This window comes from Tinamus guttatus, unplaced genomic scaffold (assembly GCF_059628265.1).
Source record: "Tinamus guttatus ecotype Peru unplaced genomic scaffold, ASM5962826v1 Tinamus_guttatus_pri_ptg000064l, whole genome shotgun sequence".
NCBI lineage: Eukaryota > Metazoa > Chordata > Aves > Tinamiformes > Tinamidae > Tinamus > Tinamus guttatus.
The window spans coordinates 477936-495467 of NW_028288598.1; the positions used below are offsets into that span (position 1 = coordinate 477936).

General features: G+C 36.0%; 1 protein-coding gene across 2 annotated transcripts in view; it reads left to right on the forward strand.

Moving 5' to 3' along the window:
- Positions 1 to 13243, forward strand: part of TENT2 (terminal nucleotidyltransferase 2) — a 35721-nt gene extending 22478 nt beyond the window's left edge. For both annotated transcript variants that reach the window (XM_088519613.1, XM_088519612.1), the window contains 4 exons: positions 2324 to 2460; positions 7336 to 7427; positions 11742 to 11821; positions 12540 to 13243. In XM_088519613.1, coding sequence (XP_088375739.1) covers positions 2324 to 2460; positions 7336 to 7427; positions 11742 to 11821; positions 12540 to 12614 — 384 coding nt within the window. In that variant the 3' untranslated portion in view covers positions 12615 to 13243. The remainder of the gene's footprint in view (positions 1 to 2323; positions 2461 to 7335; positions 7428 to 11741; positions 11822 to 12539) is intronic.
- Positions 13244 to 17532: the final 4289 nt, after the last annotated feature.

Here is a 17532-nt window from a genome sequence, read left to right on the forward strand (position 1 = left end):
ACATTTGTTTTTTCTTCGCTACACGAGGTGATTAGCAATTTTTTAAAATAAATAATTCAGAAAATTTAGTAATTGCATTTCTTCTACCCGGAGTGGGAGTCTTTGAAATGTGTTGTTTTCTGCTCCTCAAATGAGTGGTTCAGGTTTGCCTCTGTGGTGCTTACATGACTTTGATCAACTGTAAATTCAATGGAAAAACAGACAAGCTGAATATTCTGAAAAATGCCTTCATTTGGACTATATGTCTATAACAATCACCCTTTAAAAAATACTTTTTTAATTATAAAACTGCATATTTTTCTAACTTCAGGTTGTGTCAGCAAATCTTACCGATAAAATATTTTTGGATAAAATGGTGCTTTGTATCTTTTTGCTGTTTTCCTTTCCACTGCATTTAAGCACATGCACACAGAGGTATGCAGGTACATCTGTCTTTTGCTGTAAGTTTTATTACAATGACAATGGATACATTGTCTTTTGCTATTTTACTAGTTTATTGCTTTCTTTATTCAAATTCAAATCAATACAACATTGCTATAAATTAACTAATCTTGACTAATATACAAAAACATAAATAAAACATAGACAATATCCTTGCTTCTATGTTTGAGTTGCACTTAATATCAAGATTACTAAGAACATGCAACATCTTTTCTAAATTAGGAATAGTACTAAAGAAGATAGCTTATTTACTCTGAAAAATAATAACCCATAATCTAGGTTTTTAGTTGCTCAGTGTATTAATGGCCTTGCAGTGGCAGTTTTTTCTTGAAGCTGAGAAATTTTCAGCGATTTGAAAACACAAAGCATAAAGAAAAACTTCTGCTTCTTAAAAGTGTCTACTAACACTACTAAGGAGTAAGTAGTATCAGTAGACATGGTATCAGACGTGTCATGGTAACTTCACTGCATTCCTGCTTTTATTGTTGAAGTTGGAAGTTCTCATTCCTCTTTCTCCTGATGCATGGGCAAGGAATGACTTTTCTGACTCCCATTAGGTTTATAAAAGATCATATATCCTGCACAATCCAGGGAAAGCATCTGTTTCCCTTCTAGGGGAACAGCCATGTATCTCTTCATATATGCTTTCAACACGCTTTTCATGTCCCATCCATGCTTTGTTGTGTTCTGCTGGGTTGTAAGCTGTTAAATTCTGAGCTCTGGTAACTATAATAATACCTCATACAAAATTCTGTGCTGTGAGAGCAAAAGGCCAAAGGCTTTTACAGCTGGAAATAAGACTTTTTTAATGGCAGATATGTTGCTGAATTTACCAGAAAACTTTGCTGGAATTGACAAAAGAGTACAAGATCTTACACATCTTACTCGTTTGATCACTAATCTCGTTTGACTCAGAAGAAGCATGTGCGGACATGGAAATAGTGTACAATATTTTCAGTATATTCTAGTACTGAAAAGTTAGACTCCTGCCTGATGTTACTTTTTAAACCAACAAAACGGGGAGGGGGAGATGCACTGATACAACTAAGTAGGTTTCTAAGTTTTCGTGCATCTTGGATTTATTTTCCTAAAAAATCATCAGACACTGTAGTAAAATAGAACATCCTGGCATTATCACCGTCTCAAAACCAGTTTGTCAGCGGAACATAAATGATATGATGAACACTTAAGCAGTGCAGCAAATTTAAAACAATATTATCTTAGTCCTGAGTAACTTAACTATGCTGCTAGTGGTGATTTTTCTTTTTACTAAATCTGCATCTTTTCTAAAAGAAAAGCTTACTTCAGCTTAATTGATGGGGTCTGTTATATAATTCACTTCTTATTCTTTCAGATAGCTGGGACAGAGGAGGTGCTACCACAATCTTTGAACTCATCATATGGGAAGGCACAGATTTATGTTCAAGCTAGTGGAGTTGGCATCAAATTGAATTCTGTCCTGTGGGAAATAAGGCCTTCCTTTTGGACTGAGTGTTTCTGTACTGTGGTTATGGAGATTTAGTGTTAGCTTCACATACACCCTGTGTCACCTTGACTGCAGCCAGCTCGGTGCAGGCTACCTTACTCTGCTTCTACTCATGTGTTAAGTTCATGTCAGAGGTGGTTCTTTGTTAAAATTCTTAAGCAAGCAGAAGGTAAGGGATTGTCTTGCTCTCCTGGGCAAGGTGATCCTACTCGAGTTCAGTAGGAGTAAGTAGTATCTAGCACAGCAGCACAGGAAAGATGGTGCTTTTCTCCTTTTAATTTGTACTTGCAGTTTTAATTAGAAAATGATGGGCAACCTTAGTGTTGTTATAAATAAAAAATACATACCAAGTTAAAGCTCTGTGTATGTATAGACTCTCTGATTTTATTTTGACAGGACTCTTTTGATCCTACTATGCAGTTACACCTTGTTCATAAAGTCCCACGCACCATTCCTCCTTACCTCTCAAAAAATGGATCAAGTCTTGGAGATTTGCTAATAGGCTTCTTCAAATATTACGCCACAGAATTTGAGTAAGTATTAAACTCATCTTACAGTTTTGAAATATGTAAGACTTTGCTTTCTTTTGTTTGCAACATCATCATTTTAAGCCTCTTAAGTAGGAAAGAATAGCAGCAATGCAGAAGTGATAACTGATAGAGAGGAAACAAGTGAAAGGAATGGAGGGCAGTGGGAATGCTGATATAAAAAGTGTTATCTAAAGTCTTTTGATTAACCAAGCTACTTATTCTGTAAAATAGCTGTCGAAAGTTAGATACCTCTGGCCTTCTGAAATAGCTGAATTTCAAAATGTTTCAAAAATGCATATCTCTGTGCAAAAAGATCTATTCCTAGTTTTAACATAAGGTATATCTTATTGTGTGGAATTGCTTGAACTCTAGTAGTTGCAGTTGTTTTCTGTCAGTGCAAGTAAGTGAAGGTTTTTGACCAGATGTCTCCTTAATTTAACTGTTGGTTATATTTTTGCTTAGGAATTAGTTCACTAATCTGGTTGGTTTCTAGGATTTTGGCATCCGATCTTTCTTGTGAAACAGGAATAGAAGGCAAAGTTATAAAAGAATCTGAGAAAACCATAGGTTATGAACACTTTACCAAACTGCTAGTTGAGAATCTCTTACAAAGATTGCATCTGCATATAAAACACTAGATGTTTGTATTTAAATAGATAAAGTTTTTGAACAATCTTTAAGCTCTCCTTTAACATGTTTTGCAGATGGTGTTGTCTTTTGTTCTTAGAGATTCCATTTGCGTTGTTCCTTTTTAGCTGTCCAGGTGTGCTGCTTGCTAAACCCATAAATTATAGGATGGAGCAATGTGTTCCTTAAAAGTACATCTCCAAATTTCTAATGTGTATAGGACACTAGATGCTTCTTTTGCTACTCATAAGTATAATGTTAATCTCATCAGAAAGTGATCTAATTAGTAAATAATTGTCCATGGTGAAAGAAGCTTCTGGTTTGCCTGCACAAACTACCAGGTAAGGTCGTTGTCCAAATCTGCAAAACATTTGACTCTTCTCATTCATGTGCTTGTCAGCATACAGTTCGGAGCACATTCTCGGGAAGTTGGTCTCTGGTTTTTGTTGCTTAAAGTATCATTACCTGCACTGTTTGTAATCCCTAAATATTACTTTTTATCAATGATCATCATTTAAGGAAAAGATGTTATCTATATTTTATTTTAGCATTATGGAAGAACTTCTGTATTTTTTTTTTTTTAAAAAAAAAGGCTGAAAAGATTGAGGGGCTTAGTGTAGGTCTAGAAGCAGAAGAAAAGAGACTCAAAAGGTCTTTGAATCCTCTAAAGAAGACTGGACTGCGAATGAAGATTTGATTGTGTGGATATGAAAACTTACTAAAAGAAAAACTAAGGCTACAGGTACAGAGTGACAATAGGATAGTTCCTGAAGTCAAGAGAAGAAAATATTTCAAAAACAACAGTGATGAACATATTGCCAATTTTTTCAACATTAACTACCTGTTCAATATTTAAACTTCTGACTAGTGATATTATGCTAAAAAAAGCTATAGAAAATACTCAAACTTCTGTGCTGAGAATATTATGCTGAGATATCATATTAGGAAATGATACACTTACTGGAGCAACTTGTATTACATTTAGCTATTTGTCCTATGGAAATAAAACTTAATGAGTTCTTCTCATTATTTGGCCATAGTCGTCCATATATCCCTGGCAACTTTAAAACCTGTTTGAAAGAAGCACGATGTAGGTCTCAAAGACATTAGAGTTTCTTAAAGTTTTAGGAAAACTGTTAATTGAATGGAGGAGAAAAACCCAAATTAGTGCCCATGTGCAGAAAGGCAAGTAGAACATAGTGTTTAAATATTTTTCATTTGTCTGATAGTCAATCACTAAGAACAAATGTACTTCCAAGCTGTTCATAGTGTACATTATCTTTGCTTTTACATTGCTGATGGAAACCATGTTGGACGGACAGAAATATTATTGCAAATAGGGATTAGAATGAGAGTTAAATACACATAACACAGGGCTCTTAGTTCTGCTTTTTATGGCATTCATTTTTATTCCTGAACATGTAGAATATTTTTATTGCTGTAATCAACTTTATCATTCTTTGCTTTTCCTGTAAGATACTTACCAGGGTGTCTTTTTGTGCAGAATTCTTGAGATTCAATTCCAGATGATGCTAAGTCAGGTCACATATTTATATAATCTGTACTGTGCCAGTGAACTTCATGCTATTGAACTGTAATGTGTTTTGATAAAAAGATTACTAAGGAAAATGCTACTACAATAGTCACACAGGTGACTTGATTAGATTCCTTCCTATCAAGTAGGACACGACTAAAAGATTTGATACTTATGATGTCTTTTGCTGAAAGAACAACCTGCAGTCAAGAATGATCAGATAATGTGTAAAGATCAATGTTTGGAACAGAATAACTCACTGAAGTTACCTGCCCGCAATGCCCAACTGATAGGGATCCACTTGCATGTATTGGTTGGGAAGCTAGAGATGAATTATTTTAAATTTCCCCCTTGGTCTAGCAAAGGCCAGTAGGCGTTTCCATTAAAAACTATTTTATTTTACTTGATGCAGTAAGTAATACTTACTGGCAAGATGGGACCAGTGAGTAGGGCACAAAGGGAGAGAGAAGATCCTTGCATGCTGTGCAGCTTCAAAGAACTTCATCTCTGTGTGTTATGTTTTTCTCTTTTGCTATTTCATCTCTTCCATTTATTTAGGGTATAAGTTCTTTCAGAGAGACGGACTACCATGTGCTTACACAGTGCCCATCCAACATTCCTACTCTGATTTTTTTCTTCTCTTTTTTTGCTCTCTGTATAGAAAGTAACTGTTCTTCCCTTCATAAGTTATGAGTAGCGTTATTTGGAAATGGCTGTGTCTGTTGAGCTTCAACATCACATCTGGCCAAGCTCACACAGTTTGCCAGCAGGCTTGTGTAACTAACCTGCCACAGAGTTCAAGCAACAGTGCCTGTATAACATTTCACATGATTCAGCAGGCTAAAAGTATGCGTTTAGCACAGTTCTACCATTTAGTATTTCTCGTTATCTGAGTTCTGCTGATTATGCAGTGAATCTGATACATTTTTCTGCTTTATGGAGTTATTCCCAAAAGAACATATTTGGAAACTTGTCCTATGTTTACCCGGCCCTCTGAAGAGTGTCTGATTTCACTTGTGCAGCTGTGAGTGAAGGCAGCAGGTTTTTGCTTGGCTGGCTTTTTATGAAGTGAGAACTCAAAGCAAGACCTTGCTTCTTGCTCCTGAAGATATTGCTAGGGAACTAGTGGTTATCATTAGGGCACTTGGGACCCTCCTTTTTTATATTTTTGCAGCAAAGTGCAAGTATATCTGATTCTCACAAATGTGGTCTACTTTGGGAATTAAGAAGAGGGAGCATAATGAATTAGAATGAAAATTCCCTTTGCTTTGAGTCTTCGAATGCTAGAAGTGGTTATCAACATCTATACCGATTTTTAAAGAGTACATCAAGAGAAATATAAATAGACACAGAGATATGAATAAGTAAGATATCCTGATGTATGCTTTGTGCTCTGCCCTGCAACATTTTGAAGTATGAAGAAGAAGAAAAAAAAAACACTATTCATATAATAAATGGAAGAATAATGCCTGTGTTTTGCTGAGGAAGTGCAGTTATTCAAACAGCTGACTTTCATAAGCAGCTTTAATCATGAGTTGTTTCCAAGCTAATTTGTAGAATCTGTGGGGGCAGACTATTAGCTGGTGCAAACTCTTATCACCATAGACTTAATGGTGTTATGACAGCTGAGCCATGACCTAAGAAGCACAGAATTCTTCCAGATTTAACTGATGATTTACAGATTGTATTTTAATTTACAGTGGATATTTACATAGCTGCAGGAATGTTACTCAGCCAGGTTCTTCCCTCTTTGCAACATATCAAAAGATCTGTATTGTCAGCAGTTCAAGTCAGCTGTGAACAAAAGATTGCTGCTGGCAGCAGTGCTGCCCCCTTATTTCTAGCCCTTATCTAATGGATGGGAGTGGTGACCCACTCTTGGCATTCCCGGCCTTTTGCTGGTATGGCGGTTTCCTGGTTTAGTTAAAAGCAGCTGGGAACTGGCTGTATAGGGTTGGTTAACATCACAAAACTGTAAGTGGTTCAGTTTGGCTGCCATTATTTTTAACCCACAGCTGTGCCAAGCACATATATCCAGTATTTTTCATTATTTCCCTCTAAACTGTATTGCTCTTCCCTCTTTGGTAAGATCACTTTCTATGTTTTCACTTCTAGAAAATTGTACGTAGAAAGTAGGTTATCTACAAATGCGTATTTGCTGTACTGGCACTGCATCTGTAGAGGATCTAAAATTTGGCATATATGAAGCCTGATTGCTTTCTAATAGGTTCCTTGCAGCAGAAATGCTGACCTGTAAGCAGGGTATCTTTATATTGGCCCATCACATACTTTGCATTGAAATCCATTAAGTAACTTAATCTGCATTTAAATTCTTTACCTTCTTTTTTGGCCACAGAAAACTGTGAGAGATGGATTTACAAAGTGCTGATTTCTTTTATGTTTAGAAAAAAAAAGTAGTTTCAGTGTTCAAATTGACAGTGGTTTCTGGAAAAAAAAATCATAAATGTATGCTACTCGTAGAAACCTGTTGTATTCTGTTTAACAGATGTTTTCATAAATAAATGTGTTTGAAAAAATGTTTCTTGTTTCCTACTCATTTTCATTACTTCATATTGTGAAGATTAAACTGTTGTACTCTGTTACAGGTTATTAAAAAGGATTGTGCTATCCATAGTATTTTGATATCTTTTTAATGCAAACTGATGTTACTCAAAATGAATAATTTATAAGGTCACTAAACTATTTTTTTGCTCTAGCTGGAGCCATCAAATGATTTCAGTTCGTGAGGCCAAAGCTATTCCCAGACCTGATGGTATTGAATGGAGAAACAAGTATATTTGTGTGGAAGGTAAAATGTAAAACTGTGTTATTATTTTTGACTGTTAATACTCCAAATACCTGAATCTGTCACTTGGACTTTACCTGTCATATTTAAACGTGATGTTTTTGTAGAAAACAGTGCTATCAATGTAGATTGTTCTATAATTATGTAACAGAATATCTTTAAAAACATCTGAGAAGGAAGCTTTACGTTCTATAATGTTTAAAAATAGTTCTCCTGACCTTTTCTTCATTTAGACTCATTGCTCTTTTACTTTTGGAACAGAGATTGGGATTTTGAAGAGTAATGGTCTTCATGACAGTAATCTGTTTTTTGCTGTTCTATAAAAAATAGTGATCATTTTTTTCCAAGTTTGAGTTCCTGCAGAAACACAGTGGGCGCAGAATCATATTCCTCTCTAAGACTATACTTTGTTCTGGTAATGCTTTGACATCACAAGTTGTAGTGACTGAATGTGCGTATGTTGGTCCCTTTGTGGCTACTTGGCTTATACAGTTACTGTGGTGACATTCGTGATGTTCTCCAGAACATCAACAAGGGGTCAACTTGGGCTTCCTTTTAGAGCTGCAGCTCTTGAACACTAGCTTCACTATATGTTTGAACTGTACTGTGCCCTCTTGATATCTTAGAGCTGCCATAGGGAGCCTCCATGAAGAAGGAATATGAACAGTTTGTAGGCATAGGAGATATGAAACTTGGAACAGGAAAAGAAAAAATATTAAGAGAAGGATTATGATGTTGTAAGGGAGAATGAAAAGGAGGAATGGGACTGGGAACTACAATGTAAAGAGGAAACAGTTAAACAAATAAGAAAGGGAAGTGAGTACTGGTAGGCAGCAATTGAGTGGAAATCAACTGGACAAGAAATCATGAATAAGGAACCAAGGTAGAGTGGAGGCAGAATTAGAAATGGTGGCTGAGTATACTGGGTTGAAGAGGAAAGGTCCAGAATGAGGGATGGAGCCTTGGCCCTGGATCTCAATGGAAGACCCAGTTAGGATAAGGAGATCATGAGTGAAGTTTTAGGATAAATAAGTAATGGAAAGAATTGTTACAGAGTAGGAGAACTTGGGAAGGAAGAAGGCAGAAGTGTAGTGGCTACAAACACATTCCTTAGTTTTTGCAGATTCATGTGTGCGCATGCACACAATTTGCTCCATTAGTGCTGCTCTCTGCAGAGCATACTTATCTGCTGGCTGTTAGTCATTGTGCAGAGAAGAGCTATTGAACTTGGCAGTAATCACATGGATAAGGGTGTGGAATCATGTGGTAAACCCATTTGCCTTCTGGAAAAAAAGATGGCTACCAGTCATAGGGAAAAGTACACTGAAAGCTGTTAAAAAGGTTGAGATGGCAAAGTCAAGCATGCAGAGTTAAGAAATGTGAGAAGTGGAGTGTCTGCACAGCTGAAATGAACTGGGATAGTGCCATGCAGACATTGCCCAGGCACTGCTGTTTCCACTGTGGGAGCTAGGAATGCTCCACAGCTGCCTCCACTGCACCCACGTGGGCTGAGCCAGGGGCTACCAGGGGCTGTTTCAAGCTCACTGTCTCTCTGAAAATTAGAAAGTGGATGAATAGTTGGTCTTTTCTTCAGTTTAGTTGGAAAAAGAATCTCAGCACAGAAATTCAGCATTTTAGAGTGTATATTGAATGTGCTTGATCAAACATAACTCTGAAGAGAGCACATTTTGCATTTGAACTGTTGAGCCAGAGATGAGCCAGCAACTGTCTGTAGCTGGTTCATCTGATTCCTTGCTGTTCCCACATGCTTCAAGACTTTATTAGTGTGGACATGATCCTCACATATCAAGTTTCTATTAATAATTCTGAAGGAAAAAAAATGATTTCCTGTTTATATTCAAAAGAGGCCTCATCCGTAAGACCTAATACAGTGAACTAGTTTAACTGGAAATAGGTAGATGAACTCTTCACTGAGAGGAAGAGAAGCTTTGAAAAGTTAGATAAATATGTTGACATGTTCTAGTTTGAAAGTCTCTATAAGCTTTATCTATTTAGTGGACTAAAATTTCAATAGTTGTTATTACTTATTGAATATTATTTATCTTTAAAAGTATAAATTGTATAAATCTGCCTGCAAGTTGCCGACATTCTACATGTAGCACTATATTTTAGTTTGCTGAAAGGAGGAAAAAAAAAGGGAGAAAAAAAGTTCTTTAATTTCTTTTAATATGCCTTAATACTGATTCTCACTTGCATTTCTGCTGTTTGAAAAATGAAGGTAGCATTAGTGTTATGGTGATATCAAGAATGGCCACTCTCAGTGACCTTTTGGGAACTTTCCTCATCAGAAGATCTAAACTGTTAATGACCATTCTGGTTTAATTTAGCTCTTGTCTACATCAGACAGTATCATATCTTTTTGAAAAAGACACATTTAGGGAAAAAATAGGAATTTGGCAGTTTTGTAAGACAATTAATTGACAGTCATTTAGGGAAAAATGTCTATGCTGTGCCCGATTCATGCCTGTATTTATAAATCTTCTATCTCCATGAGAATTTAATACATATATTAAATTCATTTCTAAAAATAATTCTTCAGAGCTTGCTCTGTATTTGTATGGTTTCCTGTATTTTTATTTGAGAATGTGATCTCCAGTATCATACTGCTGAAGTTGTTCAACTTTTCCTCTAAAACTGTCAACAAACTACCTAATGAAGGATTCTCATTGTCCTCAAGCTTAGAAAATGTTAATGGTGTAAATCATTTCTGATTGCAAAATTCTTGCTGTATCTCAGGGAATGAATGTCTTTAGAGACTTAGTAAATATGCAAAAAGAATAAAGGGAAGATGCGAGTCAGCTTTTGTAGCTGGGAAGAGTGCCTTTTTTCCCCACTGTCAGTTTTAGAAGATGGTACAGCTTTGCTCTTGTTACTTTTTAAAAACATTTCTTTGATACAAGATTAAATACATAAACATCCTAGCATTGAAGAAATATCAAATGTAGGAAATGCAGAAGTGCTCTACTGCTTCACGTGGTGAGGGATATGGAATTCTTGTAGCAGTATCAAATTATGCGCCTGTCACTGTATCAAATTATGTGACTAGAATTAGAGAGCTAGATACTTTTTTATTATTTGCTTGCCAGTGTTGTGATCCAGTGTGATGCTGCAGCATACAATGTACTCTAGATTAAAATAAATCTGTGTGTAAACATTCATTAAAATACTTTGTAGGTAGTTTAAAGAAAACCTTCTAGGAATATGCTAAATGCAGCTTTTATTGCTTGGAACAATCTCTTTGATTGAGAGTTTAAATAGCTTTCATATTAAAAACCCAATGTCATGGAACATTTTCCAGATTTAAAGCCCCAGTCTCCATAATGTCAAAATCACTTCTGATGTGTGAATATTCATTCTATATGTCTTTAAATAAAAGCAATTCATAACCAACTCAATATAAATGCTACCTGATATAACAAGGACTGCCAGTTTAAAATATGCCACATTTATTTAGCATTCTGTAATATGTCAGGAAAATAAACTGTATAAAATCTGTTTGCAGTGTGTTGCAACGCATAGTCTTTGCATCTTAGTTCTTTAGTATTGGCTTATTGGTAAGGTAGGCAACCATCTCAGTAACAAGGAGTACTTTTAAATCTGTCAAGATATTTAAAAAACAAAACAAAACAAACAAAAACAACAACAAAAAAAAAACCTGTCAACATAACTGATTGTGCTGGCAAAAAAATGGTAAGCATCATATAAATTTTTAGTCTGTTGGAAACGAGAAAAGCCTCCAGTTGTCAACTTATGAAGAGATGAAGTAGAATAGATTTTAGGTAATAAAATTTGTATTTTATAACTAGTTAATAATTTTTACGTAAAAAGTTGTGAATATTTTACTGTAATTCTTGTATTTCACTGATTATTGAATGACATAGATCTAAAGTGAACAGTTTCAAAGAGATCCCTCTTACATGCAGTAAGTTCCAAAACACGTTATTATGCCAAATCATATTCTATAGGTCAGAACAAACTATTAAACTATCACAAATAATTACAAATTCATGAATTCAGCACAGCCACGGTATACTTTGGAAATAATAGGCTGATTTTTATTGTGAATTACATAATATTAGAGTGTTTAAGGGGAGGAATTGATAATATGTACACAGAGAAATGCAGAAGCAAAGTGGACTTAGCTGCTTAAAACCCTCTTGGGATGTAATGATATATTAACTGCTTTTTTTTTTTTTTTTTTTTCCTCCTTCCTCTTCACCACCAATTGCTTGTTAAGTGAAGACAGGCTAATGCTAGTGTTCCTAACACTTTTAATGACTATGTTTGATCTTACAGAGCCTTTTGATGGGACAAACACCGCTAGAGCTGTACATGAAAAGCAGAAGTTTGACATTATCAAAGATGAATTTATGAAGGTAAAACCTGCACTCAGTTTAATTTTTCCAGTCAATTTGATATTCAAGATATGTGATAGATATGTGAAAGCTAGTCAGTGGCCCTATAAATGTCTCCTTATGCCCACCCCTTTTTTTTTTTTTTTTTTTTTCTTCTTTTTTCTTCTAAACACTAAGGAATCTATTTATCTCATTGCCATTGAGATGGGGTTTTGTTATGCACTGTAGCTCAAATGGGCTCTGCATTAAGAAAGGAGTTTTGGTGCAATTATTTGTAGATTCATGGTCTAGCAGATATAACAGAGTTACCCTGGAATCCAGGACAGAATACAGAAAGAAGTGGAAATAACCTATTTTAAAGACCTACTTATAAGCTCTGGAAATATCAGAGGATAACTTCTTATATCAGGCACTTCTGCATATGTAAATTTGAAAAAATCATTTTTCAATCAGAATATCAATGTTAAGATATGATCATTCTTAACATAAAGAATGTTAACATTTCTGTCTCCACAAATTTTCTCTCTTCCTGAATAGACATATGTTTCCCAATGGTTCATTGCCCTTTGTGCATCTCTGAATTCTTCCTCCCTGAGAAAGAAATTTCTTTTCAAGAGAGGAAAAAGTACCAACTTTTTTTTTCTTGTGGAATTTTAGGGCTTAATGCTTACAATGGTATTTAAGTATTAATGACCCAGAAGAAGATTTAGTCTTTTAAAACCTTGTACTTTTTTCCCAGTCTTGGCAGATATTACAAGACAAGAAAGACTTGAACTATATATTACCTTTAAGAACAGCCATACAGAAAAGATAACCGAATTCTTTCATTTCTTCCTTATTGGATCCTGCTGAAATAAAGAACAGTATCAAATCAAGATGCAGTTACCCCATCATTTTTTATGATGTATTTTTCTCTTTAAACTTTTGTTAAGAAAATCTTTATAAGACAGATTGCATATTTTATTATTGCCATTTGTTAATAGAGCTTCAATGCCAAGATATGTTTTCTGAAAATGCTTGCATTGTTGACTTCTAGAAGAGACTGATGTGACTCAAAAAGCAGCCCATAGCAGTCCAGAACTATTTTAAGGAAAGTATTGTAATATATTGACTTGTGGCTTCTGTAGTCTGTGTAATTGTTAATTCAGACACACTTAACCATGAAATAAAGGAATTCAGAGCTAAGCAATGTATGAGTCCAACTGTATCCTTAAGGCACTGCACACAGTACATGCTTTAATGAATATACAGCCTGGGCTTTTCATCTACTTAATGCAGTATGCACTTTTGCTCAACTTGGCATCTTCCAATTCCATTTCCCTCTTACATGGAACAACAAGCATCAGTTTATGAAAATTAAACCAGATTATATTTGACAGCATTCTGGATACCAGGAACAGTAATCTAAACTGGAATTTTCAAGCAGCAGATCTACTACAAAGAAGTTGAAATAAAAAATGACAAATCAAAATATGTAAATAACTCATATTCACACAGAATCATCCAGATACCTTTTCGTGCTTCCTTTTACCTATTTGTAGTAGTAGTGATGTTTGTAAACAAACACTCTGCACTCCTACAACGAGCTGGGCTCTTGTTCGAATTTTGTATAAATATTTGTAAATTGGTCAGCTACTGTAAATTAAATTTAAATAAGTAATGTTGAAAATTTTAGCTTTTCCAAATAAAGTTGTGAGACTTCTTTTAGATCTCCTGTAGCACAGTTGTGCCTGTCATGTATTTGTTATTGAAGACCAATTAATTGTCAAATTGTACTTCCTGTCAAATTCATATTTTCTAAGTTTAATATTTTGTATGGTATACTGTTGAATAAAATTTATATGGAAAATACAGCTCCTTTTTCTAGTTTGATGTTGTTTTGTATTGGATATTTTTAAATAATTGCCATTTCTTATAACTATGTAGAAAAGAAAATGCTATGTATAGGTCAAGATCCTTTTTAAAATCATGAACTTCTATAGGTCTGTTTTGCACTGCATGTGTGTACAGGTAAATGTTTTACCACTGCTGTTTCTAAGGAGATTCTGAAAGTCTTAATGATGTAAAGTAAGTGTGGTGAGGTTTTTTTTTGTTTGTGTCTTTATGTTTGTTTGTTTGTTGTTTTTTGTGCAGATCTTAATTTTTTTCAGGGTTCTGAATATAATGTTTAGAAATTGTAAACTCTGCATACTGTGAGGCTACTTAGTGCACAGCCTTTATTGCTATCTGGTCTATCTCATGTTTTTTTTGGCTTGCTTCTACAGAGAAGCAGTCTTTTTGGTTTTATTGGACTCTGGTAATCCACAAAAACATTCTCATTCTGTATCTCTGCTCTCCCTCACTAACTTCTCTCTTAGTAAGGTGATGGACTTGGTCTTAATGAAATTTTCACTTTATTAATGCCCTGTTCTATGTAAAAAGCAGCCAAAGTGTGTGTGGTAGTTTTTTTGTTTGTTTGTTTTTAGTACAGAATCATGTCTGGATTCTAAGATGCTCTGCAAACCCAAGATGGATTTTTGTAAGTTTTTTATAATGTGCCCTTTTTATAAAAGATGGTGATGGGTCTTTGTTTGCAAAATTTTCTCTAAATAAGATAAGCCAGGCAGGGATATTCATATTTAAACTTGAGAAAATTGCATTTAGAGTGAACTGATGTGAGGTGTGAAACTACAGGTGCACGTATGTCTTTCTTATAAGACTTTGCATCTGAGAACTTTGCAGCAGAAAAAAAAAAATAGGTGCACCTTAGGTGCACAACACACTTCAAATTATTGGTCTATATTTAAAATTGCTTCTTCATATCTGTTATAAAATAGATAAAATTATGTTTTTCCTGCAACATGATAACTTCTTTATGTCTCTTTTGCAGCCTATGCCTTACCAGGTCAGTGATTCTTTTAATACACTGCAAGATCTGTGACTATACCAGCCTGTGCATTTAAAAAGAATCTTATTGCAATTTTGTTCTTAAATTCTCATACTTTTGGTAAGCTCTATTTATAATCAGAAACATGAAGACCAGATGGTAATTTTTCCCAAGCGTAGGGAGATGGGCATGTTCATCGCATCCTCTAGCAACAGAAAACTCGCTGCTAATTTCCTGTGTGCTAGCTGAGCTGCAGCCGCTCTCCACTGACAAATGCAAGGTGTGTGTCTTGGCCTGGCCCAATGGCCACAGAGTACTGCCATAGTCCTGTGTAAAATAAGATCTTTGTAGCTACTGGCAAGTGGTTCATCTGGCAAAAGCACAGAGTGGCAATAGTCACATATGTTAAAGAGCAGCCTGAATGACCGAGAAGGTAAATTTTATCAAATTCATGTTGTAGTATTCTTCCTTCAAGCCAAAACAAAATCAGCAGCATTTCCTGTGGAAGTGGCAGACCAACAACCAGTGAGCGTAATGAGAGTTGTTGTGTAGTGGGCTGTAACTTTTGACAGAAAGTATAAAATAGAATATCACAACATAAATTCTTTTGGGATTGGGTGGATATTCTACATAGGCTGAAGGTCTGGGGAGAAGATTTAAGGACCTGGATTTTTGTCTACTCTGGGCAGGTATCCAGAGTGAGAAATCCACTAATAGCAATCATAAATCTTACTGTTAACACAAAGTTTTCCCTTTCTCCTGCACTTCAAAATCAAAACTTTTGTGTGTTTCCTAAAGGGATCAAAAAATAGTCTAATGGGAGACCTTCTATAAAAGGTCTTTTTTTTTTTTTTTTTTCCCCTCTTCCCTCCTTTCTCCTGACTGACCATGGTCTTCGTGTTTGTGCAAGATGACAACATCTCTGAGGATGCACTGGTGTGAAGAAAAATGCTTTAGTTCAGCTCAAATGTATTTTGAACCAACTTGGGAAAGGAACAGGAACACAACATCAAATAATGCATGCATAATGTAGTCTGTGTATTTAAAATTATTTTAATATTTTAAGAGGTAGTTTCTAAGGAATCTGTTATGAAAAAATCAATGTATAATAATTTTAAGAATCAAGAGTGGCAGAGTGATTGGGGAGAGATAGCATGAAATGTTTATCTATCAGACATGGTAAATGAACGCAAGAAGGAAGGGTAGTCAACTTTAAGTAGCCTTTGTGTAGAGCACCTTGAATGCCTATTTAGAAGCTATGCTTTACTCGAACTTAGGTTTCTGGACCCAGTTCTTGGTTTACTTAATGTTAAATGTAAGTCTATTGAAGAACACTGGTCTTGATCCAATGGATTCTTGCTTTGGGGATCTCGTATATGTTTTGTAGAGTTCTTGTTTTTGTTAGGAATCCTGTTGATCTGTTAATCCCTCTAGGTACTGATATACACCTTTCAGTCTTACATTTATTGTATAAAAAACATGATGCTTGTAAAAAGAGCATGCAAGAGCACATTATTTTGGTCTAATCACAGGTCAAATTAAATTGAGAACTACATTAGCTCTGAAAATAACTTGAATGAGTCCTGGTAAAAGGTTCGTCTCCTTCCTTTGGTTGTGTTCAGGATGAAAACAAAACTTGTGTAATGTACATATTTTTCCTTTAAGCATTTCTGCAGGACTGCAATACTGTGCCTTCCGTAGGTAAGGAATACCTTAAAAGCAAATTCTCCATTGTGCTGTGTTCCCTTCCACTGTCCTTGAGAGAAAATCTGGAGTGTCACTCTAGTGTCTGTTTCTAGCATAGCTGTTGAACAAGTGATGTTTGGATATAGAGTATGCCTTGTAAACTGTGCACCGTAGGCCTCAGTTGGTGAGTTGGGGTAATTTTTTTTTTTTTTTTTTTTTTAGTACGTGCTGCTTAGGAAATATTTTGCAATGTGTAAACTTATCAAGAAGATTTTAATTTTGCACTGTAGGAAAGCTTGTACGTGGAAATACCAGCTTGGGTGTTTCTATTCTTATGACTCTAGGACAAGTTTGCTGATTCATTTACAACCACCATTTATCTGAAGATCTAAAAAAGGAAATGGGAATAGAGTTATACTGTGTATACAAAATTTATACTTGAAAGCGTGTGGAAGTTCTTTATAAACTCAGTATGACTGTGTCTCTCTAATTTAAATATATATAAATTTGATTAGTACAGTTTGGAAATGTTTTTATTTTGTCTGTGGAAAGCACTGTATTGTGTATGAAAATGGAGAAAAATAAAGAAAAAAAGGTGACTTGACTTAAACTCTACCTGGAGATACTGGTTGTCTTTGCTTCCAGCCCCTTGGAAGGGGAGGGGAGGGAATTTGAAATGACCAATGACTTAAAGTTTAGGGCTTCAAATACCTTTAACAAAGTGCAGGGAACGTATCCGATAACACTGTAATTTTTGAGTACTGTATTAACCAAACCCATGCATGCCAGGCTCATCCACTGGTAATTTTATGCACCCATTCTGTGGAGCTGAGCCCAGGAGCCCGGCTTTCCTGAGCCTCCCGAATCTGCCGCTTTGTTGGTGCCCCGGCCCCTGCGGCTCGGCGGGGCCAGGCGCCCTCCTCCCCGTGGCCGCGGCGTGGGTGGCCCTGGCACGCGCCGCCCCGGGCCGCGCCAGGCCAGGCCGCCTGGTTGGTGCTGGGGCGCAGGGCCGCGGCAGGCGTGAGCCGAGCCGCTGCCGTAGCGCTGCCGCCTGCTATTTAAAGCCTGCCCTGGGTCAGGAGCAGCGAGCGCTGCCGGGCATGACAGTTGCTTCAGGCAACCCTGGGGAGGACAGGGTCGGGGGTAAACATCACTGGCGCGGGCCTGAGCTACCGGCAGC